Raw genomic sequence first — 27,068 nt, 5'->3', positions numbered from 1 at the left:
CCCTCCAACTCCCAGCGGGGCCTTGCCTGACCCGCAGCACCCGGTATTACCGCAACCCCGCCCCTCACCTGTGGCTTGCACCTGAGTGGCCCGGACGGCCAGCCCCGCCCCGGCCGCGCCCTCGCACGAGGACACCTGCCCGCCAGACCACACCCCCCCACGCCCCTGCGCGAAGACGCCCCGCCGACCACGCCCTAACCATGCCCCTACCACGCCTCTGCGCGATATCACCCCCTCCGGTCACGCCTCCCGACTACTTCCACGCACGTGGACGTGGCCGATCACGCCCCTGAACGCAGAAGCCTGGCCATCAACGCCCTTGACCACGCTCCTGCACGAGGACGCTCCCCCGCCCCCCCACCATGCCCCGCCTACCCTACCACGCCTTCGAGCCACGCCCCCGCGGGAGGACGCCCTTCCCGCCACGCCCCACACGTGTACGCCCCGCACGTGTACACCCCGCACGAGGACGCCCTGGGGAGGACACCATCGACCCCACCCCCGACCACGCCCCTGCACGAGGATACCTCAGACCACGTCCCCGCGCCGTGTTCACGCCCCAGGTCCACGTGCCCGCGCCCGGACGCCTAGCTGACCGCGTCCTCCGACCACGTCCCACCACCAGGCCTTCGCAGCCCCCGCGGCAGGGGCGAGGGCACCCCGGCTCTCCTCTGGCCCGCTCTCCGGGCCACGCCCCTGCCGGCCTGGCCCCAGGGTCCGGCCCTCGGTGGCTCGGCTCCCGCGCAGGCCCCGCCCGCCCGAGCGCAGAGGCGCAGATGGAGTCGGAGACGCGGGTGCTGCGCGCGGCGGGCGGCTTCGGCCGGGCCCGGCGCCTGCTGGCCGCCGCCTCGTGGCTGCCGTGCGTGGCGCTGGGGCTGGCGCTGGGCTCCGAGCCGCTGCTCACCACGCCGCCGGCGCACCACTGCCGGCCGGACCCCGAGCTGCTGCCCCCCGCGCTGCGCGCTCTGCGCGGGCCCGCGTTGCTCGACGCCAGCGTGCCGCGCCTGGGACCCGCGCGCGCCCCGAGCCCCTGCCTGCTCCTGCGCTACCCTGAGCCCGAGCCCCACGCCCGCCCCAACGGCACGCGGCCCTGCACGCGCGGCTGGCACTACGCGCTGCCCGCCGCCGGCCTGCTGCGCAGCCCGGTGACCCAGGTACGCTCCCGATCAGATCAGCGGAGGACCGGACGCGGGAGCACGGCGGGCCCGACGGTCGGGGTCTCCGCCTCAGCCTTCTCTGCCTCATCCTCTTTGCTCTCACTCTCACGCCTCTCGTCCCCCCCCCCCCCCTTTTCTGTCTGCCTTCCTCCGTCCTCACCTCCCTCCGTCCCCCCCTGGCTCCTCTCCCTTGCCCTCTGCCCGTGGTCGGCTGGGGCTTGTCAGGTTGGGCTCTTAGTCGGTCGTCAGGTGACGCAGCAGATGCCCAGGTTGCGGGGGTGCCGGGCCCAACGGCGGAGCCTGCCGCCCGAGGACTGCCATTGCGGGCGGGCAGCCTGGGGGAGGAGGCGTTCAGCCGAAGGTCTGAGCAGATCGGCGCCAGGTGGTCCGCAGTAGGTGGCTTTGGGCCATGTAGGTGTCGAAAGCGGGTTCCCAAGACAGGAGGCTTTGAATCAAGGTAGGCACGTGGAGATACGTTTGCGAAAAGCAGACCTTTCGTCTGAGGTGCAAACAAGCTGGAGGGGAGGTGGGGGCGACTCAGGGGTGGGTTGCGAAGAGAAGGGGAGGAGGCAGCTGGACCCTCCCAGGCCCCTCTTCCGCTCCTTCCTCCCTGGGGCTTGGGACCCGCCCAGCTCTGCCTCCCTCCTGGCAGCCTCTGCCCCGCATCTCTACCTCTGTCCCTGGGAGGATCAGCCCCAGTGTGGGAACAGGGACAGGGTTGCCACGTCTTTGCCTGAGGCCCTGAAACCGGCTGGGCTGCTGTCTTCCATCCATTCTGCCCCACGGCACCCCTGCCCTTCTCTGGGGGTACTGATCAATCGGCCCCCCGTCAGCTTTCACAGACGTTTGCTTTTTAAGATAAAAACTGGGATGTAGCATGATCCAAAACAGTACGTTAAGTTTGGGGAGGCGGCGCCGAAACCTGGAAGGAGAGGTGGGGAAGTGCGAAATTGAGGTCAAGGGCCATGTCCGGGAAAGCAGGTGAGCGCAGGCCTGAGCCACAGTTCCCGAAATCACTTTTGAAGCGAGCAGTGTCGGGGGAGGTGAGGGCCATGCCCTGGAGGCCTTGGCACAGCAGCCAGCAGGAGCCTCAGCCCTGTCAAGGGTCCCCTGGTGGGAGACCAGTGGCTGCAGAAAGGGGAGTGGGTCCCCATCCAGAGAAAAAACAGACTTGGGGTTCCAGGTAGGTGTCCTGGGGACCCCTGTCATTGCCCTCTGGGGACTCAGACCAGGAATTGTTCAGATTCTGCGGGAAGGCTACCAGAGTCAGGAGATCATGCTGTGTGACCTTGAGCAGGTCCTCCACCCTCTCTGTGCCTCAGTTTGCCCTTATCTCCAGAGAGGAACTGGAGCAGGCCGTCTAGCGCCCCTTGCAGCCTGGCCTTCTGGGAACTCGCAATGGGAAGGGTGGCCCGGCCAGCCAACAGGTGATTGGTGTCCCCGTAGTGGAACCTGGTGTGTGAGGATGGCTGGAAAGTGCCCCTGGAGCAGATGAGCCACCTCCTGGGCTGGCTGCTGGGCTGTGTCTTCCTGGGTGCGGGCTGTGACCGGTGAGGTGCTGCCCCTTCGCTTCTCTCCCAGCAGCCCCCCCTTCCAGGCCCTCAGGGTCCTGCCGGATGCCCTAGCTGTCCTGACCCGCACCCACGTTTCCCTGGCTGCCCCCCAGGTTTGGACGTCGGGCTGTGTTCGTGGCCTCCCTGGTGCTGGCCACAGGCCTGGGGGCCAGTGAGGCCCTGGCGGCCAGCTTTCCCGCCCTGCTGACCTTGAGGCTGCTTCACGGGGGGGCCTTGGCAGGGTTTTCCCTTGCCCTCTACGTGGCTCGTGAGTACCGCGGGGGTGGGGGCCCTGGGGAGCACCCCCTCAGGCCAGGCCTCCCGCTCTATTGCAGGGCAAAGTCAGGTGGCAGGGGAGGCCCCTCTGGCACTCCCACTGAGGGCCCTTCTTGCGGAGGGGGGAGGGGCACTCTTTGTTCTATGAGGTCCGTCCCTGGTGGGAAGGTCCAGGTGCTGGAGCTGTAGGTTAGTGACCGGTCCCCGCAGCCCTGGAGAGGTCCTCAGGCCATCTGCGTCTGCTCAGGCCTGGAGCTCTGTGACCCCCCTCGTCGCCTGGTGTTCTCCGTGGGAGCCGGCCTCTTCTCCGTGCTGGGCACGCTGCTGCTGCCTGGCCTGGCGCTTCTGGCGCAGGACTGGCGCCTCCTGCAGGGGCTCAGCGCCCTGGTGACGGGCCTTCTGCTGCTCTTTTGGGGGTAAGCGTGTCACGGTTCAGTGACAGCACGGCGGCCCCGTGTGTCACTTCTCTCCGCACCTTTGTGCAGCACCGGGCGTGTGGGTGTGGCGCAGGGATGCAGAAAGCCTCGGCATGACTCGTCCCCCTGGATCCAGAGAGGCGTCGTGAGCCTCTGCCCTCCTTGCGGAGAGGACCTGTGGGCATTCTCGCCCCACCCCTGCAGGTCGCCGGCCCTGTTCCCTGAGTCTCCCTGCTGGCTGCTGGCCACGGGACAGCCAGCCCGGGCCCGGAAGATCCTGTGGCACTTTGCAGAACCTGGGAGCGTGGACCCGGAGGACGGCTCAGAGGAGGAGAGCTCCCTGGTTACAGGTGATGCACCAGCTGGGAGATGGGAGACGGGTGCCAGAGAAGGGTCGTCTCTCACATGTGCCCCTCCTGTCCCCGGAGCCACAGAGTTGGACATGCTGGGTGCACAGAGTCCCCGGCCCCAGTACCACTCCGTCCTGGAGCTCCGGCACACCCGCGTCGCCTGGAGAAACGGACTCATCCTGGGCTTCAGTTCGTGAGGAGGGGAGGGCACGGGTGGGCTAACGGGGTCTGCGCCTTCCACCCCCCCCCCCCCCCGGTGGGTGGGTCTTTGGTCGCTGGAGTCCCCTGCCCTGGCTGGGCCATAGCTGCCTTCTCCCTCTCTCGCAGGCTGATCTGCGGGGGCATCAGAGCCGGCTTCCTCCGCAACCTGGCCCCGAGCGAGCCCACCTTCTATTGGCCCTACTTCCTGACCGCTGGCCTGGAGGCAGTGGCCGCTGTGCTCCTGCTGCTGACGGGGGACCGCTGGGGGCGACGCCCGGTCCTGTTGCTGGGCACCCTGGTCCTGGGCCTGGCATCCCTGCTGCTCCTGGCCGGGACGCAGTGTGAGTGTGGGGCCCTGCCGATACCGAGTCCTCGTGTTTGGCAGAGGCTCTGACCGACGTGGGGCAGCGGGATCAGCCCCCTCCTGGGGCCACGAGAAGGTAGCACAGGAGACGGGGCATTGGGATGAAGTTCTGGTTTTTGCCCCCTCTGTCTTCCCACCGTGTACCCAGAGAAACTGAGGCCCAAAGAGTCAGAAGGCCAAAAGGATCCTATGATCCCAGACGAGGAAAGGCTGGGGAGGCCAGGCCCTGCGGGCAGCGTGGAACTGCCTCCTCCTGCCCCCAGACCTGCCAGGTTGGACCATGCTGTCCCTGTCCGTCCTGGGCCTCCTGGCCTCCCACGCCGTGTCTGCCCTCAGCAGCCTCTTCGCGGCGGAGGTGTTCCCCACGGTGATCAGGTGAGCTTGGGCTGCCAGCCACACCCTGCCCTCCCCGTCGCGCCCGGGGTTCACACCACCTCTTGGGGGACACACGGGGGCCGCTGGTCACAGAAGGGAGTGGAGGAAGGGGGCCGGGGGCTTGGGGAGCAGCGAGGACAGAATTGCGGGGGGGCGGGTGGGGAGCGGTTTTGGATTTTCTGATGAAAAGAAGGAAACTTGTCCCAGGCCAGGGGGAAGCTTTTCCACAAAGACTGAGTTTTTCCCCCCCGCCCCCGCTTTGCCCCCGGGCCGCCCCCCACCGCGCGCTCTCCCGCAGGGGGGCCGGGCTAGGCCTTGTGCTGGGGGCCGGCTTCCTGGGCCAGGCGGCAGCGCCCCTGGCCGACGTGCACGGCCGGGGCGGCTTCTTCCTGCACCACGTGGTCTTCGCCTCCTTCGCGGTGCTCGCCCTGCTGTGCGTCCTGCTGCTGCCCGAGAGCCGAGGCCGCCGCCTGCCCGCGTCGCTGCGGGACGCCGACTGCCTGCGCGGGTCCCGGGCCCGCCGCCGCCCGCCCCTGCCCTCCCACCGGGCGGGGTCCCGGCCGGAGCGGGAGGGCTGACTCGCCGGCGCCCTGGCTCCCTCCCATCCCCGCCATCCCCGCCACGCGTGGAGGATAAAGGCATCCGTGGAACTTGGCGTCCTCGCTGCTGCTTCTCTCGGGCCGCGCGCCCTACCCCCCTCTCCCCCCCGTGGGGGGGGGCAGCCCGGACCGCGCCACCGGCACTGGAGAGAAGGGCAGATTTTTAATTCAGGAGTGGCGGGGGGGGGGGGGGGGGGGCGGCATGAGTGGGAGGCCGCTGGGGGCCGGCGAGGTGGGGGTTCTGACCCCAAGGAAGGCTGATTGACGCCAGGCTTGTCTGGCTCCCGCTCTCCGGGCGCTGGGTCCCCCGGTCTCTGTCCTCCCTGGGAGAAGTAGACTTGCCCAAGGGCCTGGGGGCCCCCTGGCTGCTTCTACAGACGTCAGCCGGGCCTGGAGGCCAGGCTGCCTGTCCTGGGAAAGACGTCTGCCCTCCGTGTCTGGTGGTTGTACCCTGAGCAGGGCACGCGGGTCCGCATCAGAAAGCCCCCCCCCCCCCTTCCCTGGCCCTTTTCCGACCCTCACGGGGGCCCGTACAGGTCAGCCAGCCGGGCGAAGCGGGGGCCCCAGTCCCGCAGGCAGCTGTAGTCCTGGTCCTCGTCCCCCAGGCTGGACAGGATGGAGCTCAGCGTCCCTGCCACAGAACCATCCCCCTCGTAGTCGTAGATGAGAGCTGTGTCATAGGGCGGGACACTGGGGTCACTGTCTGCCACCTCCAAGCCCTGCGGAGAGGCCCCGGAGAGCTCAGGATCCCTGCCGGCACCAAGCCCCGCCCCCAGCTCAGGCTGCAGCCCGCTCAGCCCGAGACCCCGAGGAGGGAGCCCCACCCCCAGCCCCGCGGGAAGAGGAGGGGGGAGGGGCAGAGCCCTGAGTGCAGGCACCGTTGGGAGACCCGCCCCACCTCCCTCTGGGCGGTTTTTCCTTAGGGCTGGGGTACGTGAGGCTTCCTAACACCCCATCGGTGAGACCCCCGTTTCTGCCTTTTAAAGATTTTGCAAAGGGTTCTGTCCCGTCCACCTCCGTCCGTCCTCTCACCCAAGGGGTCACACGCCCTCCTAACCGGGACCTGCGCCTGGGCCTAACCCCTGCCCAGGCATCTGTAGGGGGCTTCCTCTGAATCAAGGCCTGTGCTTGCGGGCGGGTGTGGCGTCGGGCAGGCCGGCAGGCGGCACCCTCTGCTCCCCCACAGCCCATCCAACCGGGCCGCCTGCCTTCTGAGCCTCCCCCGCCTTGACTGCGAGAACTCGCCGATGCTGTGCCCACATAACTGTGGTTCCGGGATGCGACTGACAGCTGCACCCCCAGCCTCGGGGCACGCTAACTTTGGTCGATCGGTGTCCAGTGGAAAGTGCCGCAGAGCAAGCTCCAACCCACCCCAGCTCAACCAGGCTCAGCGCGATCCGGGGTGGGGGTGGGGGGCAGCTTCCTCTTCCAGGGGACCTGTGCCTGTGGTCCCCTGCACCTCCCCAGCCTCACCCAGCTCTCAGATTGTCAGGGGTTCCCCAGAAGCTCAGCTGGGGTTCCCAGCGACGGACCCACTCTCCACAAATGGTGTGCGTCCGGAGGGTTCACAGAGGCGTGGGCGGGAGCCCCTATGTGCGTGCCCCCGTGCCTTTGCCCCTGTCTGCACACCTCCAGGGACACCTACATCATTGATGAAGTCAGCAATGTCAGCGGGGCTGGTGGGCAGCATGCGGGGTGGCTGGGGGCGCACTCGGCCGAACGGGGCATCTCGGCGCAGTGGTGGCCGTCCCAGGGGAGCGCACAAGGCCGCCAGCTCTGTTGGGTGGCGCAGCTGGTTGATGTCGTAAGCATCCTGGGGACACAGTAGGCAGAATTCAGCCCCGATCAATCACAGGGTGGGGTTTTGGTCCCAGGCACCCTGGTGGGATGAGGGGGGTGCGGGGGACACTCCCTCCTCCTGAAGGTGGGGTGAGGGGTGCTGGAGGGGGACCCACGGCCTAGGCTCTCAGGGACCCTTCCAACCCCTTAGCATTTCTAAACCACTACCTCCCCCAACGCCCTCCCCTCACCTGGTCCTCCTCCCCGCCCCCCTGCTCGTCATAGTTCAGGATGTTGTCCCGGAGATCGTCCTGCAGCCCGTGCAGAAACCCTTTGTCCCCTGACTGCCGCCGGGACCGCGTGACGAGGGCGACCGGCAGGGCGAGCACTGGGCAGGAGGGGACAGATAGGAGGTGGTGGGTGCCCGGTCATCCAACCGGGTCTGGACATGTGGGGCATGGGACCGGGTGGTATGGGGCCTGGGGGGGGGGGGAGGGAGGGTTAAGGTGGGGCGGGGCCTGCGAGGAGGCGGAGTCAGGGCAGCAGGTGTCGGGACGCGGGCGCTCACAGAGCAGCAGGATGATGCTGGCCAGCACGATGACCAGGGCGCCCAGGCTGACGCCCACGCCTCCTGCCCTCCGGGCAGCGGCCCCCGGCAGACAGGCGCCATCTGGGCCACAGCGACACACCGTCACGTTCAGGGGCTGCTCCCGCTGCTGGGGCGGCTGCCCGGAGTCTCGGAGCAGCAGGCTGAGGCGGTGTAGACCCTCCCGGACCTGGTGCCGGAGCCGCAGGCGCGCGTGACTCACTGCAGAGGGCGCCCAAGGTCAGCAGGGGCCTCCCAACCTGACGCGCCCTGCCCCTGCCCCTCCAGGGCCCCTCCGCGCCCCTTGCTGCTCCGAGAAGCGGCCTGGTGGGTGAGCATCCCAAGACTTGGGGCCTCAGTTTCCCCATCCTCCCACTGGGCGTGATAGTTCCTGCCCCGCCCGAGGATGCGGCGGGAACCAGCAGGACCACGGTGCTGAGCGCCCCCCAGGTCTCAGGGCTGCACCCGCGGGCCGGTGTTTGGACAAACTCACCGTTAACCTGGCTGACACTCCAGTTCCGGGTCAGCTCTGGGACACGGGGACTCAGCTGAAAGTGGAAGGGAGCCCCGTGGGGGGGCAGGTCCGCATCCGTGGCCCCCAGGAGAAGGCCAGAACCCTGATCTGGCTTGCTGCACACGCTACCAGATTGCGGGGACAGCTCAGGGGCGTGGTCATTGACCTCCAGGATCTCAATGGACAGGGTCCCGGTGGCCGTGCTGGGTGGGGAGGCTGCAGGCGGGAGAGGCCAGGTGGGCTCCTTGCCCTGCTGGGGCAGACTGCCCACCCGAGAATCGGCTCTGAGGCACGCGCAGCTCTCGGCCCTCGGGCTGCAACGAGGATGCCCGGCCCGGGTCCGGGAGCCCCGGCGCCCAGGCACAGCTTGGCACTCACCATCGTCGTAGGCCAGGATGATGGCCCGGTACCAGCCATCCTTGAGGAAGGGCGAGGCTGGGCTGAGCACTCGCTGGGTCTGGATCTGACCCGTGGCTCTGTCCACCCGCAGCCAGTCGTCTGGGTCATAGTCCTTAGAGTAGCTGTGGGCCGAAGAGGGGACAGAGTGACCCTGAGCAGACACAGGACCCCTAGGGGCGTGGTCATACAGAAACACACATTTCCCACACACGTGTGCACGCACGCACCTCTGAAGCTAGGCCCCCAACTGCCCTGAGCTGGTGGTTTCTGTCCCAATTGACAGATGAGGAAACCGAGGCTCAGGGAAGGCAGGTGAGGCCCAGGGCCAGGGCCCCACAGCCAGTGAGTGCCACAGCCAGGCTTCAGCGCGTGGGCACCGTGGAGACAGACACAGATCCACAGGGCCAGGGCCAGGGGGACATCCAACACACGAAGGGCCGGCCGGCACACACCGGCTCACCAGAACGGACCGGGTGGCGTCGGTGGGCCAGCAAGCGCCCAGCCCGGCCTGCTGGGACGAGTCCATGCCGACACGCACGTACGCACAGGGCTCCAGGCCCCAGGGATGCTCAGGGCTGTACACGGACAGACGCGCCCTCTACCCTCCGACCAGGGCTCTGACGGGAACCCTCCACCGTGCTCCGGGCCCCGGCTGGGCAGCGGACAGAGGAGGCCGTCGGCCCCCTCTGCCTCATCCCGGCGGCCCCCACCTGAGCCTCTGCAGCCGCTGCGTGTCAGGGTCTTGGGCAGAGAAGGTGGCCACGGGGGTTCCCGGGGGCACCCCCTCAGGCAGGCTGGTCCGCAGTGGGTTCTCCCGGAACACGGGCGCCTCGTTGACGTCCTGCACCCGCACGCTGACCCTGGCCTGGCCCCGCTCGGCCCTGGGGGCGGCCGCCTGCAGGGGGGCCTCGTTCTGCACCGCGACTCTCAGGTTGTACTGCTCACAGCTCTCGTAGTCCAGGGGCTGGGGGGAGGGGGGGGGACCGGGGGGGGCGGTCGCTCAGGACTCCGGGCCCCCCTTACATTCGAGGTGCCCGGATGTGGCTACGGGGCAGGGCGAGGCCCCCACAGTGGGACCGCGGCCCCTTCAGTCTCTCCTCCCAGCCCCTACTCTCCCTGTCCCTCATTAGTCCTGCACAAATAAAAATTATTCAGGACCAAAAGCCGCAAAGAATAACATAAAAATGACAGCTACTTGTCACTCAGAATGAGTTTGTTAGGCGGCGTGTGACCAGCTTCGTGCGTCACTTGGTCAGGCATCCTCCCTGGTGACTCAAGCAACGCTTGTCCGGGCACGCAGAGGGGACTGGCACCTGGGGTTAAATTAACCTCTGCCACCTGCTGACTTTAAATATTGGGGCGCCTGGGTGGCGCAGTCGGTTAAGCGTCCGACTTCAGCCAGGTCACGATCTCGCGGTCCGTGAGTTCGAGCCCCGCGTCGGGCTCTGGGCTGATGGCTCAGAGCCTGGAGCCTGTTTCCGATTCTGTGTCTCCCTCTCTCTCTGCCCCTCCCCCATTCATGCTCTGTCTCTCTCTGTCCCAAAAATAAATAAACGTTGAAAAAAAAAAAAAAATTTAAATATTGTCCCGGATGACCTGAGTGGGTCTCGTCCGTAGCTCACAGCCGTCGAGAACAAAGCTGAGATTTTCCTTTAGAGGAAAGATTTGGGTCCTGAGTTCCCAGCCCGCTGGGCCTGCAAACCCGTTTCCTGCAGTAACGCTCCTTGTGCGTCAGCATCTAAGCAGGTCTGCACCCGTGTGTGCGTGTGTCTCCCGCTGCTCCTGTGTCCTGGCTTCAGACCCGCCTGACACAGGTCTACACGGCACCCCACACCGGAAGCGGCAGCACTCCATCAATATCACCCGGGCTGTGGCCGGCCCCGTGCCCCGGGGTCGGCGTGGCCTGCGCCCAGAACCCCAGCATTCCCGGGTCCCCTAGCCTTCTGCTCTGCCCCAAACGGGGGCCCCCTGAGCTCGGGTCCAGAAGCCAGACCCCAGCCGGGGAAGCCGTGCACCCCACTCACCTTCACCACAGACAGCACGCCCTCGTTGGTCTTGGGGTCTGTGCGGATAGCGAACTGTCCTTTGGGGTCACCCTCCAGGATGGTGAACCTGGCTGCCCAGTTTGGGGAGCCCGGCAGGTCCCTGTCCTCCACCTGAAGCCGCCCCACGTCCACTCCGCTGACAGCCTCCGTGGCCTCCAGGAAGAACTACGGAAGCCCGGCCCTCGTTACCGCCGGGGCTGCGGGGTCGGGGGGTGGCCCCGCGGGGGGACGCCCACCCCTGCTCCCCCCGCTGACTCCGCTGCCCACGCCCCCCCCCCCCCCCCGAGCCTCCCGGGCTTGTGGCCTTGGGAATCACGGCCCCCCAGGGGTCCCCATGAGGCCTTGTCCGCGGGCTCAGCTGCGGGCCAGGTGCCCTGTGTGCCGCCTTGTCCCGGAGGCTGGGGCTGGCTGCTCTGTCCCACACGGCGGGGGCGGAGGGAAGGCTCCTTCCTGTTGCCCGAGGGCCACCGAGGGGTCTCGGGGGGACGCTTCCCCCCAGGGTCTCCCCGAGCTTCTCTGGGTCTACGTGCGCACAAGCCACCAGTCTAACCTGGGTTTCTGTGCTTGTCCTCAGACAAGTCCTTGTCTCTCTGTCGGGAGCCTGAGGAGGGAAGGACAGTCCCCAGCGTGGGTGTGGTCGGGGGCAGTACCTCGTCCCTGGTGAACTCAGGGGCGTTGTCATTGACATCCTCAAGGGTGATGATGGCTGAGGCCGTGGCGGTGAGCCCATCTCCAGACATGTCTGCCACCTGCAGGGTCAGATTGTACACGGCGACCACCTGGGGACACAGCAATGCGCACTCAGGGTCCCCGGTGGCCCCGTAGGGCCCGGTGGGGGGGCGGCGTCGAGCAGACAGCACCAGGCTCAGCCTCACGGGAGAGCCCTGTGCGCATCACAAGCCCCAGCACCCGACCTTCTGCTCCCAAGCTCTGGGGCAAAATGTGCCGCCCGGCCCTCTGGGTCTGACAACACGACAGCCAGCCCAGACTATGAGTGGGCAAGAGGCCAGGCGTCGAGTTGGATACGCATTCACGGAACACCACAGCATGCTGGAGCTGAACCAACAAGCTGGGTCCCTGCCCTGAGGGGCCACTTCCAGTGGCAGAAAGAGGGACCGACGAAGGCCACCTGATGCGGCAAGTGACTAGACAGAGCTGTGTGTGTAGCCGCGGGGAAACCAAGGAGGGCTTCCTGGAGGTGCCAAAGCTGTGCAGCAGCCTGGCTGTGAGCAGCAGCAGGGGTCCCGTTGGAGGAAGAGTGTGCAAAGACAGAGAGTGGCTGTTACTCCAGAGCACGACTGGCCAGTGTGGGGCCAGGTGGATGGCCTACCCCATGCCGGGAAGCCCCAAGGCCTGGCAGGCTCCAGGGCAGGGGAGGCTTTCGGCAGGACTCGTCAGGGCCAGGCACCACACGGAGGGCCCTTCCCACTCTCCTCGGACCTAAACCCACGAGCAGCCACGAGACGCCGGTGTCCCAAGCTGGGTTTGTGTCCAGAGCCACTGGGAGTATCCACAGCAGGCGGGGGCTCCCTTCCACCATGTCGGGGGAAGCACGCAGGGTGGGCAAGGCTGGGGCGGAGGGCCCAGCTTGGAATGAGCCTCCGAGAGCCGAGAAGACAGGCAAGGATGCAACCCTGGCGGCCCTGGCCCCCAGCCTTCATGGCGGTAGCCTCACCTCGCGGTCCAGACCCACTTGCACGGTGCGTATGTCCCCCGTGTGCTCATCGATGCTGAAGAGCTGGGGGCCGTCCTGCTCCAGAATGGAGTACCGCAGGGCCGCGTTGTCCGTTTCCGGGTCATCGGCGTCTGTGGCTTCGGCCCTGGTCACGTAGGTGCCTGGTGAGGACAGGGACGAGCAGGGAGGACACGCGTGGGTGCCAACCCCTGGGCCCAGGACACGCCTCGCCGTCCGTGGCCCACCGTGCCAGGTCCAGGCCCCCATGGGTCTGTACGAACTTGAACATTTAAGCCGTCTGCCTTGCGCCGGTTGGAGGAGGAAGCAAGAGCGTCTGATATACACGTTCGATCGAGAGCTGACACTTGTGTCCCCCAGACACGGAGACAGTCCAGCAGGGGCTGAGAGCCCGGGGTCAGACGTGGGGAGCCAGCTGGAAAGCGGGCCAGCTCCGAACCGGCGGGAACGCCGAACTAACAGAAGTAGAGAGACGTGCAAACACAGGTGTGAGCAGCACACACGCAACACGCGTGCACAGACGCACAACACACACGCTCGTGTCTGCACACACAAGCACGTCTCCCAGTTCTGTCTGCTGCCGGGGCCGAACAGCAGCCAATCTGACGAGCCTCCTGTTGGCCAAACACGGACAATGTGGGCATCAGAGCAACGGCTGTAGTGGATGATAACCCACCGAACGAGTCAGACTCCGGAGGTCCAGAGTCATAGAAACAAAAATAGCATCTGCAGACACACGTCCACAGGGCAGAAAGCCCGCTGACAAAGGGTGAAGGGACAATGGAAGTAGGAAACCACCCACCCCGCCCCTAGGAGAATGGACCCAGACAAGGACCATGAGCAGATGCTCACACTGGGGAATGGAAGTTTAAGGAGAAACAGAACGAGCACAGTGGCAGAGGACCTTTCACAAGATGCCTATTAATTACAGGGGGAAAATGGAAAAATCACAGTGGAGGGGCGCCTGGGGGCTCAGTCGGTTAAGTGTCTGACTCGGTTTCAGCTCAGGTCACGATCTCATGGTTCAGGGGATCGAGCCCTGCGTCTGGCTCTGTGCCGACCGTGCGGAACCTGCTTGGGATTCTCTCTCTCCCTCTCTCTCTGCTCCTCCCCTGCACTCTCTCTCTCAAAATAATAAACTAAAAAAAAAAAAAAATCACAGTGGAGAAGCCCGGCAGACACCCCCTAAACCAGGCAAATCGAAGTCCACATCTCCAGGAACGGGACACACACTCCTGATAGGACACACTGAGGAGAACTGTGTTACCAGAGTGCAAATCCTGAATCCAACCACACAAACCCCACCCGGACAACCCATGTTCTTCAAAATAACTGAGTAAGGGGGCGCCTGGGTGGCGCAGTCGGTTGAGCGTCCGACTTCAGCCAGGTCACGATCTCGCGGTCCAGGAGTTCGAGCCCCGCGTCGGGCTCTGGGCTGATGGCTCGGAGCCTGGAGCCTGTTTCTGATTCTGTGTCTCCCTCTCTCTCTGCCCCTCCCCTGTTCATGCTCTGTCTCTCTCTGTCCCAAAAATAAATAAACGTTGAAAAAAAAAATAATAACCGAGTAAGTGTTTCAGAACGCCAGTGTTAGGACTAAGGAGGTGTGACACTTGGACAGTGAAAACTACAGACGCTTCAGAAAGAAATTAAACCCAAGTAAACGGAAACACGTCCCATGTTCAGGACTGCGAGGTCAACGCTGTTCAATGTCAGCACTGCCCAAAGTGATCTGCAGATTCGGTACCGTCTCCATCGACGTCCTAAGGACAAGTTTCTTCGCATAAATAGGAAAACCATCCTAAAACTCGTACGGAACCTCCAGGAAACCCAAACAGCCAAGAACACAGCGGGCGCACTCACACCGCCTGCCTTCAAAACCACCCCAAAGGTACGGGGATCACGGCGGTGTGGGGTGGCCACACAGACAGACGCGCGGGCCAGGGGGACAGGAAGTCCGGGAACGGACCCTCGCACAGGTGGCCAAACGACTTCCGGCCAGCGTGCCGAGACCGTGCAAGGGGGAAGAGGTCGGTCTTCTGGGCACCCGGCGCTGGGAAAACTGGGCGTCCGCAGCCCAGAGCACGCACTTGGCCCCTCCCCTCACACCATCACGCAAAGACTCACTCCAAGCGGACCAAAGACCTACACGTCAGGCCTGAAACTGTAAAACCTGGAGGAACACAGAGGGCAAAAGTCTCGCGACACTGGATTTGGTGATGATTTCTGGACGGGACGCCAAAGGCACAGGCAACAAAAGGGAAGACGGACAAACTGCACCTCGTGAACATTTTTAAATGTTCTGCGTCAAAAGACACCATCAACGGGGTAAAAAGCAGCCCACAGGACGGGAGAAAACACTTGCAAATCGTGTCTCTGTGAAGGACTACCCAGGATATACAGACAACCCCTAAAACTCAACAAAAACGCAACTCAATTCAAAAATGGGCAAAGGGCTTGAATCCGCCTCTCTCCAGATAAAATATACAAATGGCTGCAAAACACATGAAAAGGTGCTCGACATCAGTAGTCGTTAGGGAAACGCAAACCCTCATCACGAGACACCAGTTCACACCCACTGGGATGGCTATCATGAAAAACCAGAAGACAAGTGTTGGCGAGGACACGGAGAAATGGGGCCCCACGCGTGGCTGGTGCGGTGTGAAATGGTGTAGCCGCCGTGGAAACAGCACGGTGGTCACTCAAATGAAACACAGAATCGCCGTGTGATCCATCAACTCCACTTCTGGGTTTATCCCCCAAGGAACCAAAAGCGGGAACGTGAACTCACGTGCATAATATCACTCACGGTAGCCAAGGCGCGAAAGCCACCCAAGTATCTATCTACAGGAGGACGGACAAGTGAAGCGTGGTCTGTCCACACAATGGACTACTGTCCAGCTTTAAAAGGGAAGCAGATCCTGAACACGGATGAAGCTGGATGCTTGCGCTCGTGAGATGAGCCGTCACAGATGACAAATACTAGAAGGTTCCACTTATACGAGGTCCCTAGAGTATACAGATTTACAGAGGTGGAAAGTAAGGGGGAACCAGGGTCTGGGGACTGGTGGTGGGGACAGCTGCACAACATTCTGAATGTATTTTTTAAATACTTACTTTTGAGAGAGACAGAGAGAGAGAGAGACAGAGCACAAGAAGGGGAGGAGCAGAGAGAAGGAGACACAGAATCCGAAGCAGGTTCCAGGCTCTGAGCGGTCAGCACAGAGCCCGATATGGGGCTTGGACCCACGAACTGTGACCGAAACCGACATCTGATGCTGAACCGACTGAGCCACCCAGGCGCCCCACGTTCAGAATGTATTTAACACCACTGAACGGTCCCCTTAAAAATTGTTAGGATGGTAACACTTCTGTGTATTTTTAGCGTAATAAAACTTTTTTGAAAAAAAAAACAAAAAACCACATCAGGGTCAGGAACGCCTAACGGCTAAGGAACCGCTCCAGACGGAGGGGAACGAGCTTAGGAGGTGGAGCGGGACCATCGTCCCAATCTAATGGTGGAAACAAGCAGATAATCCACAAAGACGCAAACATGACCAACGTCACGACTCTGTTGCAATTCTTTTTAACTTTTCTGCAAGTCTGAAAGTATGCAAAAAGAAAAAAAAAAAAAAGGTCATTCTGAGTCTTGAAACACGAAGAAAAAGGTGAAATAAACAGACGGGTGGGGGTGGGAGCACCTCCCACGAGTCCGCCCTTCCCAGCCTCTCAGGCGGAAGGCTGGCCTGGGATTGGACTCAAGCCCCTGGGACCAGAGCAGGAAGGTCTCTCCTGCCTGGAACAGGTCAGGCGAGCGAGGCCGTCCGGACAGGAGGTTGTGCCTTGTTTGAGATCGAGATGTAGGACTGGGAAACAAGGATGGACACGTTCTGGAAACAGGCTTACAGCATCATGGTGAGGGTGCTAAATCCACGGAATTGCCCGTTTTTAACCGGTCAGTCCTGTTTTGTGTGGATTTCACCTCAGTGCCGCAGCAGCCTCCGTCCCAGCTCGGCCACCGTAAATCCTCACTGCTTTTTGGAAGAGGCTGGGGTGTGAAACTTACACTGAAACGGGAAGTGACTGCAAAGTCCCTACCCCTGGAGAGTCCGCTTGCTTATTTTTGGACGCTCTGAAGGACCACTGAAAGTCTCGCTGAGTCTCCCGGGCCTTCTGACGGACTCAGAGCCCCCCACGCCTGCCGCAGCCGCCCAGCCTCACCTGGCACTGCTCCCTCCAGCACCCGGCCGCTGAACGCCTCCTGCCTGAAGACGGGCCGGTTGTCATTCTGATCCACAACCACAATCTCCAGGTCTGTGGGCTCCTCCAGGGTGGCTCCTCCCAGGTCCAGAGCAAAGGCCCTTAGCTAGCCAAGCAGAGAGCAAGGGCTGGTGCTGTGCTCCCCCAGTTTTGGTGGCCCCCACCAGGCCGTGCAAAGGGACAGCAAGTGCAGACCCGGTGTCCCGCTGGGGACACCAGTTTACACGGGGGAGAAAGGGCATGGGGTGGGGCGAGTGTGCAGCAGCGAGACCTCCCTGCCACCAGCCTGCTCGCCCACAGCAAGGGAGGGCAGCGCCTCGCTTCCTCTCTCGCCTTGGCTGCCGGGAAGCTCACAGGTATGTTTTGTGTGCGACTGAAGGCACAGTCTCACTAGCGCTCCCACTCCGTCCCTTCTGCTAATCGGTGCAGGCTCCTCTTGGAGCTTCATGATCCTGTGAAACGGAAATTAAGCCACTTCCCTGCTTCTGGAGAGCGGGCATGCTATGGTGCCCAGGTAGGACTGTGGTCTCTGTCTGATAACTCCCTGTGTAAGGGAACCAAGAGCTCGTTCTCAAAGTCTGGACGAAGAACGTTCAGGGCACGGAAAAAGCCAAGTCAGAAGCCTCCTCCTCCAGGGCAAATTCAAAACACTTTGGAGACTCCAGGCTGGGCAGGACACCGGACTCTGTGCGGAGTCAGGTTCCTCCCCCCTCCATGGCCTCTTGCTCCCTTCTCTCAAGCCTCACAATCCCATGCCTCTGGGGCAGGGGGATCGCGTGCCACCTTCCCCGGAGAGTCAAGGGACACCTGCCATTGGGACGTGCCATACCGTGGGCTTCTGCACAACGCCCCACCCCCAGCACACATGGCCAGGCTGGGGGCAAAACTGGGGCAAAACTACACCAGCGTCCAGCGGTGTTTTCCTGGGAGGCTGACAGCGGCTCTGCCGGGGGCTGCCCAGTGCCGCTTCCCCAGGCAGGACCAAGCCCCGCCTCCACGGGGCCTCAGTTCACTCACACTCATCTGTTAAATGGGAACAGAATCCTGAACATCTTCTTTGGAATGCAGGTCCTACAGTCCCAAACCCCTGTCTGCACCTACCAATTAAGGACATGTGCCCTCAAGTCCCAACCCTGAGACCAGGAGCCTGGTGGTGGCAGGAGCCCCCCCCCGCCCTTTCCTGCCAGCGCTCCCCACAGCGGGTCCCACCCTGAAGCGGTCTGTCTTCTCCCGATCCAGCATGGCATTCAGGAACACCTTCCCGGTGAACTTGTCAATGGAGAACACGCCCTGGGGCTCCTCGTCCACACCGGGGCCCTGGATGCTGTAGATGACGCTGCCCAGTGGCTGCTTGTCGGACTTGATCTGCCAAGAAAGGAGCCCGGCTGGGGCAGGTGCCCCAAAAGGCAGGGTCCCTCCCTCTTCCTGGCCTTGACTCCTCCCCCAGTAGCTCGGCCTATGACCCCAAAGATGTGCTGCCCTCGGGGACCCTCCAGGGACAGCCCAGCCCCTGCTCTGCCCCCAGGACTCCCCCCCCCCTCCCCTGTCTGTGCCCCCCTCACCTGCACCAGGGGGTACGGAAGACGCTTGTGGTTCTCGGATACACTGATGGGGGGGATAACCCAGGCTCTTCGTACACGGCCTGGGGCAGGTGCCCGGTGCCAGGGGTACAGGGTACTGGGCCTCCTCTGCCCAGGGACCCCCAATGACAGGCCCAGGCTCTGCAACAAAGGCACAATTGGCTGTCAATTATATAGCATGCAACCCCAGCGAGCCCGGCCGCAGAACAGTGAACCCACCATAACCTTGGCCCCCATCAGAGCCCTGAGCTCATGGTCCTGGGAGACCCCAGAGCCACACCCCAAGACTGGAGCCCCCAAAGCCCTGCATGTGTCTCCTGTCGTCTCCTGGGAGCCCCTGCGGCCAGAGCTGCCCCAGGCCTGGTGGATGTTCCCCGACCGGCCGGCCGAAGCGAGGCTGCCGGGCCCCCACCTCCTCCCGGAGTGGCCCAAGGGAGGCGCAGGCACCGGGCCTTGGGGAGCATGGGGTGCTCAGGGGGCAGACGGAGCCAGAGTGACGAACGAGGCAGCTGCTGGCAACAGCTGCCAGGGGGAGGCTCCCAGGGACACTTCGTGGGAGAAGACTGTGGCTAACAGGGTGTGGCCACCCTTCCCCTCTCCCACAAATGCTTCCCAGAAGCGGGTGCCCACGGAGGCCCTACAGGCAGGTCGGAAGGGGCTTCTCCAGGCTGCTCTGTGGGATTGGAGGCTCAGCCCATTTCCAGGGTTTCAGCAGGGCCTGCAAACTTACCCGACCTCACCGTGCAGACTGGCCTAGCTGCTGGGGGGTTCACAGGGCCCAAGAGGCTGAAACGGGACCACAACACCGGGTGCCGACCCCCTGCTTTCCTCCCAACCACGGGGCCAGTGGGAGGGTTCACACCACTACTCCGGGATCCTCAGGGCCCTGGGGGTGCTCCCTCCTCTTTCTCCCCACACTCGGGGGGGCCGGGGGGGCTGCCAAGGGAAGACGGGGAGCACGTGGCAGCCGTGCTCACCCCCTCCTCCGCAGGGGCGGGTGGCGGCATGCAGACACAGCTCAGGCCCTCCCCTGGGCCAGCCTTTGGGCTCAGAACTGGGGCCATCAGGGAGCATGGTGGGAGGAGGGCACTCGTCAGAAGTCTCTCGAGACCCACTGGCCGCTCCCCGTAGTGACCACAGGTAGCCCCACCTTCCCAGGTCAGGTGGGGAAACCGAGGCCCAGAAAAGGCACCGTCCCATGAGTCAGGGACGGGCTGGCAGCACAAACACATCCCGAATTTCCCGGCCCTGGTCTCCGCACCAGGCTCTTCAACAGGGTGCCGGCTGGTCTGAGTGTGGGACCGGGCACTGTGGCTGGCTGGGCACAGGGGCTCTGGTCCAGGGGCACAGGGTCCCGTTGGATTTGGTGAGAGATGGCGGCACCTCGGGTGGGGTCTGGGGGGGGGCTCGGTCACGCGCTGGGACCCAGCTGGCTTTGGGGGTTGGAGAAGGCAGCCTCTGAGGCTGCTCGGGCCCCCCCCCCACACTGGCAGCTGCCCCCTGCCCTGCCCTCCCCCAAACCCAAGGCAGGACAGGCTGGCTGGGGGCATGCAGAGTGGACACCCCCTCCCAGACGCCAGCCCTCTGTGCTCTAGGGATGACCCTAGAAGCTCTCTGGCCCCACCAAGGGTCTCCAGGGCCTGGGTCCTTCTGGAGGAGGCGCTCCCTTTTAGCTAAGGTGGACAGGGTGGCTCCCTGGCTGCCCTGTGCCTCCTCGACACCGTGAGCTCACCCCCAGCCTCCGTCTGGGGCCTCGCAGTCCACGGAGAGTGGGCATGGGACAGGGTGGTCTCGTGGTCTCAGAAGAGAGGCGTCAGGGACGAGTGAGGGGGGTGTTCTGGGCGGGATGGGACAGGGGCAGGAAGGAGATGCCAGTTGCCATCCCATGTAACCCTCCGCTCTACTCCCTGGCACCTTCACCGCCCAGGGCCAGCACACAACGCTTCCACACGCTTTGCTCACAAAACAGCAGTAACATCCACATGACAGCTGAGCTCTCCTTGTGGCCCCAAGCCGGGTCCCCAGGCCTGGAATCATCCCCCTCCTCCTCCTCCTCCTCCTCCTCACCTGAAATCCCAGGGGCACTGTCACCTGCAGGGGCTTGGAATCTGCCAGGCAGCGAACATGGTTTATAAAAAGGACCAAGCTCCTGGCCAGGCCCCCAAGCTACTCCAGCCCGACAGACCGGCAGTGCCTGGGGCGGCTCGGGCGTCGCGCCAAACCCACAGAGCACAAACCCTTCCAGGTCAGCACCGTGTTCCCGCCAAGTGGAGCCCTGCTGGCCTCTGTCACCGTGCTAGCGGGGACAGCATCTGTTTCCTGAGCATCCCGAGGGCGGCACGGGGCTCAGCGTCCGCCTGTCTCAGCCCTTTCTGCCCTCCCTAGGCCCTCCCTCAGCCCTCACGCCCCCTAGGAACGAGGGCTGTCTGGTTTCACAGCCACCCAGAGTAGGGCTCAGAGCGGCCGAGCCACTGGCTCAAGCCCACACGGCCAGAGAGCAGCAGAGGTGGGGGCCCCAGGGAAACCAGCTTCTGAGCTACGTCGCTCCCAGGAGCACCTTCCCCACCAGGCCTCAGTGTGGGGAGGTGGACAGGACTGGGGGTGCAGGCGGGGGCCGGTCTGCAGGGGGGCTAGCCCCTGATCTCAGGCTCTTGGAGGAATGCTGGGGGACACACTCTGCCCCGTCCAGCCCAGCACAGAGCCTCCGGCTGCCCCTCACCCCCGTCTCTGCCAGCGGCCTTGGCTTACGCTGCAGCGTGCCCAGCAGCGTGGTGCGGGGCTGGTGCGGTCGTGGCAGAGCCTGGGACTCCACGGCCCAAGTTCAGGAGGTCAGCAGAAACCACAGAACCTTGGCAGGGACCCCCTGCCCAGATCAGAGGCTGCGGTGGGTGGGGCGGCTGGGCCGGACCACAGCCCACTTCCGCCGGCCAGCCCGGCTCCTCCCACCACCCCCTTCCCAGAAGACAGACGTGGCCAGCTGGGGGAGGGTCTGGGAGCTGCCCGGGGACCACGGGATATCTGGGGCCAGAACGAAGCCACACGGACAAAGCCAGCTCACACAGACCCCCAGCATGTGGGCAGAGCGAGAAGGCACCACCGAGTGGACGTGGGCTCCCCTCTGCCGTCCACTGTGCTGCTCCCACGCCCAGCCACAGCCAATGGGTGTGACGAACCCAGTGCCCCCAAGTGAGGCCCAACGATACCCCTGTGCTCATCCCTGGCCTTTGCCTTAACCAAGAACCGAGAGAACAGTCTGGAAGCCCTGGAGACACCAGGGCCACTGTCCCTCCCCGGGGACCGCCCCCAGCCCCACACCCAACCCCAGCGGCTGAGTAATCCCCACCACCCCTGTAGGAATCCGTTCTTCCTGGTGTGGCCCACAGGGCCCTCTGCTTCTCTCCACCAGCCCACGGTGGGTTCGGAACAAAGAATTCTAAGCCACGGCGTCGTCTCCCTGGAGCCTGGGAAGAGAGCTGGGTGCTCCCCCACCCCGGGCAGAGAAGCCGTGCACCGGGAAGGCTGGGCGGGAAGTGAGGACGGCCCGCTTCGTCTCCTGGAGCTGCTGGCCTTTAGGGGCCCCTGGGGCTCCCTAAAATCACTGCTGAGATTCAGACGGCAGGCGGCAGGCCTGAGCTCGGGCTGGACTTTTGCTCCCGTGGCCCAGCTTCCTGGAACCCTGTCCACCGTCGCGTCGCGACTGCATTAGGGGAAGGGAACATGCTCTGCTACCCCGTCCGGCGTCGTTGGGCGAACCTTACAAAACGTAGCTGCAGACGCGAGCTCGAGTGAGAGGTTCCGGGGTTAATCCCACACTTGTGTGAGTGGAGACCCCTCCAACAGTGCTTTTGGCTCGAGGTTTCATGATCTAGGAAGCGGGTGGGAGGCCTGGAGCCTGGCGGAACGGGGCGGCAGGGGCCCGGGGCGGGGGGGTCTGCCCGGGCGGAGGGAAGAGCTCCTGGTCTGCACCCCCCACGAGCCTCCCAGGCCCGAGCCCCTTCTGCCCAGGCTGGAATCCGCACCACCCCGTTCCTGGACGGCCTGGCCGGCATCAGGCATGCCAGGAATGGGCCCAGCTGTTGCCCCAGCCCAGAGAGGCCCCTGCACGTCTCCTGAGGCGCCAAAGTAAGGGGGTGAGAGAAGCAGCTGTTTCCCACCCCCCCCCCACCCCCCAGCATCCCCCTTGCAGGGACAGGTTCGGCCACGTGAGGGCCACTATGCTCCAGGGCTGCCCTGTCCACCTGGGGAAGAGAATGGTCCAGGAGCCAGCTGCCCTCTGCCGCCCCAGCTACTGTCATATTAACGTGACTAGAGAACGTGGCCTGCGTCAGCCTGTTCCACGGCCCTGTTCCACGGCCTTTCCCACGTTGCCTGTGGGGGCCTTCACATGTCCAAGTCCCCAGGAGTGCAGCCAAGGCCTCACCTTCCTTCCAGAAACCGTGTGGCTCACCAGCTTGCCCCAAATCATCCAGGCTCCGCCACTCCCCACTCCCGCCCCCCCAAGGGCAGGGCCAGCTAGGGGGGCACTGAGGGCCAGGGAGGGGCCCGAGGGCCCAGCTCTGAAAGTACACACTCTAAGCCCCCTAGGTGAGATTTTAGGGGACACAGGCGGGGGAGGGGTGTGCCTTGTCCCAAAGGCACAGTCAGCACCGGATCAATGCAGAGCCCTGTGTTGGGGCCCCTCCGGAGCCAGCCCTGCCTCGCCCGGGGCCAGCCGGTGGGTCTCGGGAGCTCACAGAGGTGGAGGAAGGGATGTCCAGGAGGCAGCCTTCAGCTGCCATGTGGCTCGACAGGAGAGGACAAAAGTCTGAAAGCTGAGCTGGATGGGGGAGGGGTGGGTACGGCCCCGACACGGATGTATTTCGGGGGGGGGGGGTCTAGGAAAAGCTCCCCTCATGCGCTAATCTGAGCCACATCGAGTACAGAACTTGTGTTCAAGCCCCATTGGCTGATCCCCCAAATCCCCAAAGCCTCCAGCTGTGTGCGGGGGTCATTCCGCAAGAGCCCCAGGGAGAGGACCTCCCCTGCTGCAGACCCACCCAAACCCAAAAGAGCAGGTCTCCGTCAGGTGCCTGCCCAAAGTACTGGGTCTGGTGCAGGGTGGGGGTGGACCACTGCTCCTACAGCAAGTGGGGCGGGGGCATCAGAGGCGTGGAGCCTTCTGGAGTGGAGCCCAGTGTGTGGGGGCATACGGTCCTGTGGGAGGGCGCACAAGAAGATTGTGCACGGTGCGACCTCCCAGCAGAGGGCTGGGGGAGCCCAGGCCCAGGTGGGCCCAGAGGCAGGGGTGCAGGTGACCAGAGCGAGGGGTGCCGGGTGTCCCGAGGCCCAGTTGCTGGGCGGGGGGGGGGGGAAGGGGTCCAACTGGAGGGCATCTGACCAGCTTCCAGCCACAGCTGGGAGATCTTTGGGAGTCAGGGGGACTCAAGAAGCCCAGAGTGGGTGCTGGGAAACTTGACTGTCCTCACCAGTGTCTGGGACCCAAACAGCAAGCACCTATGGGCACTCGCCAAGCCCTCGAGCTCATTACCTGTCAAGTATAAGGCAAATAAGGTCCTCTATTATGCACAATGTCCCACCACTGCCCGGCCCTGGCCTCTGGCCTGTGACCCTGACTCAGTCTGCTCCCCAAAGGCAGGCCACGGCTCCACTCCCAGGCTCGGAGTAGTGCCTGCCCCGTCCAAAGGGCCACCTGGCCCAGGACTCGAAGAGATGTGGCCCCCTCCGAGGGGGTGCCCATGGTGGGGAGAGGGGCAGTGGTCTGTGCCTCTTCCTATCCTGCCCCGCTCCCAGCTCAGAGAAACCAGGGAACTGGGGCCATGGGGGGAGTGTGGGGGTGTGGGCTGTGTGCCTGGGGCCTGGCTCCCAGGGCACTCCCAGGGGAGAGTGGATTCCTGGAGGGCAGAGCCCGCAGCTGCCCCTGCCGGCGGGACACAGGATGGAGGTGCCTCGGACTCCACTCACCAGGGTCACTAACCAGGGTCACCTGCCTACCCAGCAGGAGCGTCAGGGAACCGGCCGACCAGCTCGTCCAGCTGGGGTGCTCCTGCTGCCCCCCTCTCCCTGGCTCTCACCACAAGTCGGGCAGGGTTGAGGGGCGCACCTCCAGGGGAAGGACCCGCCTGCTAGGTGGTCTCCGGGCGGCCACCCAGCTTGGCTCCCCGTCCAGTTCAGTCGGAGACGGATACCCTTTGCCTCCGGACCCCGCTGGGGCACAGAACGCCCTGGACAGAGCTGCCCACCGGGCACCCTCAGCTCATGGGTCCTCCAGAGGCGGCCAGAGCCAGTGGTCCCCGGGAGCGTCCCACTGTAAGCCGTAGGGCAAGGGGCAAGGGACTCCGCGCGGCCAGACGCCTTACCTGGGCCAGCAGCCCGAGGGCGACGAGGAGTGCGGCGTCCATGGGCCGGCGGAGCGGGGGCCGAGTGTCCGGCCGGCAGCCTCCTGCTCGGACACAACGCGGGCTGAGTGACAGCACAAGTGCGCGGGCGGGGGCCCCGAGTGAGTGACAGCACATGTGCGGGGGCGGAGCAGGAGGCCGGGGGCGGGGCCTGGGTCTGAGTGGCAGCACGTGTGCGCGGCGGGAGGCGGGGCCTGAGTGACAGCACGTGTGCGGGGGCGGAGCCAGGGCCTGGGGCTGAGCGGCAGCACGTGTGGGCGGGGCGGGGCGGGGCGGAACCAGTCCGGAGGCGGCTGTCCAGGGCGGCGGAGCCCTGGGAGTCCAGTACTAAGAAGAGGAAGCCGGCAAAAAAGACGGAGGTGGGTGGGGGCTGGGCTAGGAGCCAGAGTGGATGGATTCGTCCATCCACTAATTTTTACGTTGCTGCTCCGTGAATGCACCAGACACACTCTTGCCTCAGGGCCTTTGCACTGGCTGCTTCCTCTGCCCCTAGTGCTCTTCCCCTGCGCCTTGAGGGCTTTGTCTGATGGCAGCCCCTGAGCACCCTATCGGGCGCTGGCACCTACCTGCCCATCTCCGGTCACAGTCTCTCGCACTGGGGTGGGGCTCCCCTGCGCCTGAATTGTTTCTGTGGATCCTCAGGGCTAGCACAGAGGAAGGCCAGGCCTAGACCTCGCCTGGGGTTGGCCCTCCCCACCCAGCCACAGCCCTTCCTCCCTCCCCTGGTCCCCCCCCCCCCCCCCCCCCCCGTGGCCTCCTGTTCTGGGGCTGCTCTCCTCTTCAAGACCTGTGCCCCTGGTGTGTGTGTGTGTGTGTGTGTCTGTCGCTCACAGGCCCAGGACACAGTAACGGAGGGTGGAGAGCGCAGGACAGAGGAAGGACCCTAGGAGCTAACACACTGCCCCCTGAGCAGGAGTGGGGGGGGAGGGGGAAGTCCAGGGAGCCTGGGTCTTCTCTGTGGCAGGGGCGGGTCCTCCGCTCTCCTGTCCAGATCGTGGGCCGTGGAGCAGGTGTGGCACCATCTGTGCCCTTGGCCTGCTTGGAAGGAGGCCAGGCTGCCTGAAGGAGGCTCTGGCAACGATCGTGTCCCTGGCACTCACTGCTCCGAGGTGGGGAGTCAGAGAGGGGGCCTTTCCATCTCCAGGCTCTGAGACCCTGGGCCTGGGGAGCAGCCTCTAAGGGCCACTGTAAGGGTAGGGCCAACCTGGAGCCTGAAGAAATAACAGCTTTGTTTTAACACTGTAGGTTAAGAGATAACAGCCTCATCCTATCAATCAAGGGATGAATTAGTGCCTGATTGGATTGGGGCAAGGGCCTGTTTGTTTCCACCTGGGAGCTATTCCTTTGTTCTGTTCCCAGGTGATAATAAGACGATGTGGTCGGCTATAAAAACCCCGTACCCGGGCTGTTCGAGACCGCACTGTGGTCAAGAGTGTCGGTCCCGATCGATCGATCGATCGGTTTGCCTTGCCTCTCGTTGCAGTAAACTTTGTTGTGACTGTCACTGCTGCCCGTAGCGTTCTGTTTCAGGAGTCGTGTGGATGCATCACCACCATGCTGCCTCTGAGATTAGGGACCCCGAGCAGGGGCGGGACAGCCTTCTGAATGCCTGGGGCTCCTGCCTTCTGGTACTAGTGCAGGGGTGAGGTAGAAGGGGATGGGTGGCTGAGCCTCTGAGTCCCCTGGTTAACCTCAGGCACTCTAACGGGGGTGAGGGGAAAAAGCCTTGTACGACCCCCTTCCTCTCTGCTTATTTGCCCATCCTTCTGGCACCTTCCTCTTGGCCATTTGTCCCCCACCACCAACCTCTGGGGGTAGGGGTTCTCCAAGGGGAGGGTGAGCTGGGTCCGGTCATGGCTTAGCCCCAAGCGCAGGGAAAGGCCGCTCCGACTGGGTGTGGTCCTGGGTTGGTGAGCAATCCTCCCCATGGGGGTCCAAGTGCAGGGCGTTGGGGAGGTCATTCTCCCCGCCACCCTCAGTTTCCCCTTGTGCCCAAGCACAAGCATGGGGGGCCTTGTCCAGGGCTGGGCCACCCCAGCTGCAGGACCAGTTCCCTCTCCTTCCTAAAGCAGGACCGCCCCTCCAGAAGAGCCCTATCGTTTTCCCGAGGACTCGGGGCATCCGACCCCCTGGACTCTCCAAGCCTGCAGCTCTGCCGCCTCCCTCGGGGTCACCCCTCCCCAGACTCTAACCCGCGGCCCGAGGCGGCACCGGAGCCCACACTCCACCCCCAGCCCCTGCAAGGAGCAAGGGCGGCTCAGACGTGGGGGGGGGGCATAGCCTCGGGGTGGCCGGTGGGCAGGGCACACGAGTGGGCGGGGTTCAGGCTGCTGGGTGGACGATGGGGGCGGGGACCGGGGGTGGACACAGAGGGGAGGGGAGCGGAGGATCGCCCGGGTCCGGAGGTGCTGAGAGAAGGAGGTGACCTGACCCCAGGTGTCGGCCTGGGCAGTTTCCTTGTGGACGTTCCCTGGGGTGCCTGTGGTCACCCACATGGAGATGCCTGGGGGACAGCCACCTATAAGGACA

The 27,068-nt window shown here is 64.3% G+C and overlaps 2 protein-coding genes across 2 annotated transcripts; one reads left to right on the top strand and one right to left on the bottom strand.

The window, feature by feature from the left end:
* The first annotated feature begins 347 nt into the window (after positions 1 to 347).
* SLC22A31 (solute carrier family 22 member 31) lies at positions 348 to 5,270 on the top strand. Its single transcript, XM_045440123.1, has 9 exons — positions 348 to 1,154; positions 2,604 to 2,707; positions 2,824 to 2,978; positions 3,234 to 3,402; positions 3,607 to 3,752; positions 3,837 to 3,945; positions 4,080 to 4,294; positions 4,581 to 4,692; positions 4,991 to 5,270. The coding sequence occupies exons 1-9, from the start codon at positions 363 to 365 to the stop codon at positions 5,268 to 5,270; spliced, it is 2,082 nt and encodes a 693-aa protein (XP_045296079.1). The 5' UTR covers positions 348 to 362.
* Positions 5,271 to 5,450: 180 nt separating this feature from the next.
* On the bottom strand, positions 5,451 to 25,229 carry CDH15 (cadherin 15). The gene is made up of 14 exons (XM_045440011.1): positions 24,501 to 25,229; positions 18,127 to 18,285; positions 17,774 to 17,929; positions 16,526 to 16,670; positions 12,290 to 12,450; positions 11,265 to 11,393; positions 10,594 to 10,779; positions 9,280 to 9,533; positions 8,549 to 8,691; positions 8,150 to 8,386; positions 7,639 to 7,878; positions 7,322 to 7,458; positions 6,937 to 7,104; positions 5,451 to 6,010 (listed from the first exon to the last, which is right to left on the bottom strand). Exons 1-14 carry the CDS (start codon positions 24,654 to 24,656, stop codon positions 5,810 to 5,812), a joined length of 2,472 nt encoding a protein of 823 aa, XP_045295967.1. The 5' UTR covers positions 24,657 to 25,229; the 3' UTR covers positions 5,451 to 5,809.
* Between the last annotated feature and the right edge of the window lie 1,839 nt (positions 25,230 to 27,068).

This window comes from Leopardus geoffroyi, chromosome E2 (assembly GCF_018350155.1).
Source record: "Leopardus geoffroyi isolate Oge1 chromosome E2, O.geoffroyi_Oge1_pat1.0, whole genome shotgun sequence".
Lineage (NCBI taxonomy): Eukaryota > Metazoa > Chordata > Mammalia > Carnivora > Felidae > Leopardus > Leopardus geoffroyi.
Note: the sequence above shows the minus strand (reverse complement) of the source record. Positions and strands in the feature narration are given on the sequence as shown.

Coding starts and splice junctions, on each gene's coding strand:
- SLC22A31 (XM_045440123.1), top strand. CDS start 363: ATGCCCCGCCTACCCTACCACGCCTTCGAGCCACGCCCCCGCGGGAGG. Junction 1,155..2,603: donor TGCGCAGCCCGGTGACCCAG/GTACGCTCCCGA, acceptor GTGTCCCCGTAG/TGGAACCTGGTGTGTGAGGA. Junction 4,693..4,990: donor GTGTTCCCCACGGTGATCAG/GTGAGCTTGGGC, acceptor GCTCTCCCGCAG/GGGGGCCGGGCTAGGCCTTG.
- CDH15 (XM_045440011.1), bottom strand. CDS start 24,656: ATGTGCTGTCACTCACTCGGGGCCCCCGCCCGCGCACTTGTGCTGTCA. Junction 16,671..17,773: donor AGAAGACAGACCGCTTCAGG/GTGGGACCCGCT, acceptor CTGCTTGGCTAG/CTAAGGGCCTTTGCTCTGGA. Junction 7,459..7,638: donor CAGCATCATCCTGCTGCTCT/GTGAGCGCCCGC, acceptor CCTCCTGCCCAG/TGCTCGCCCTGCCGGTCGCC.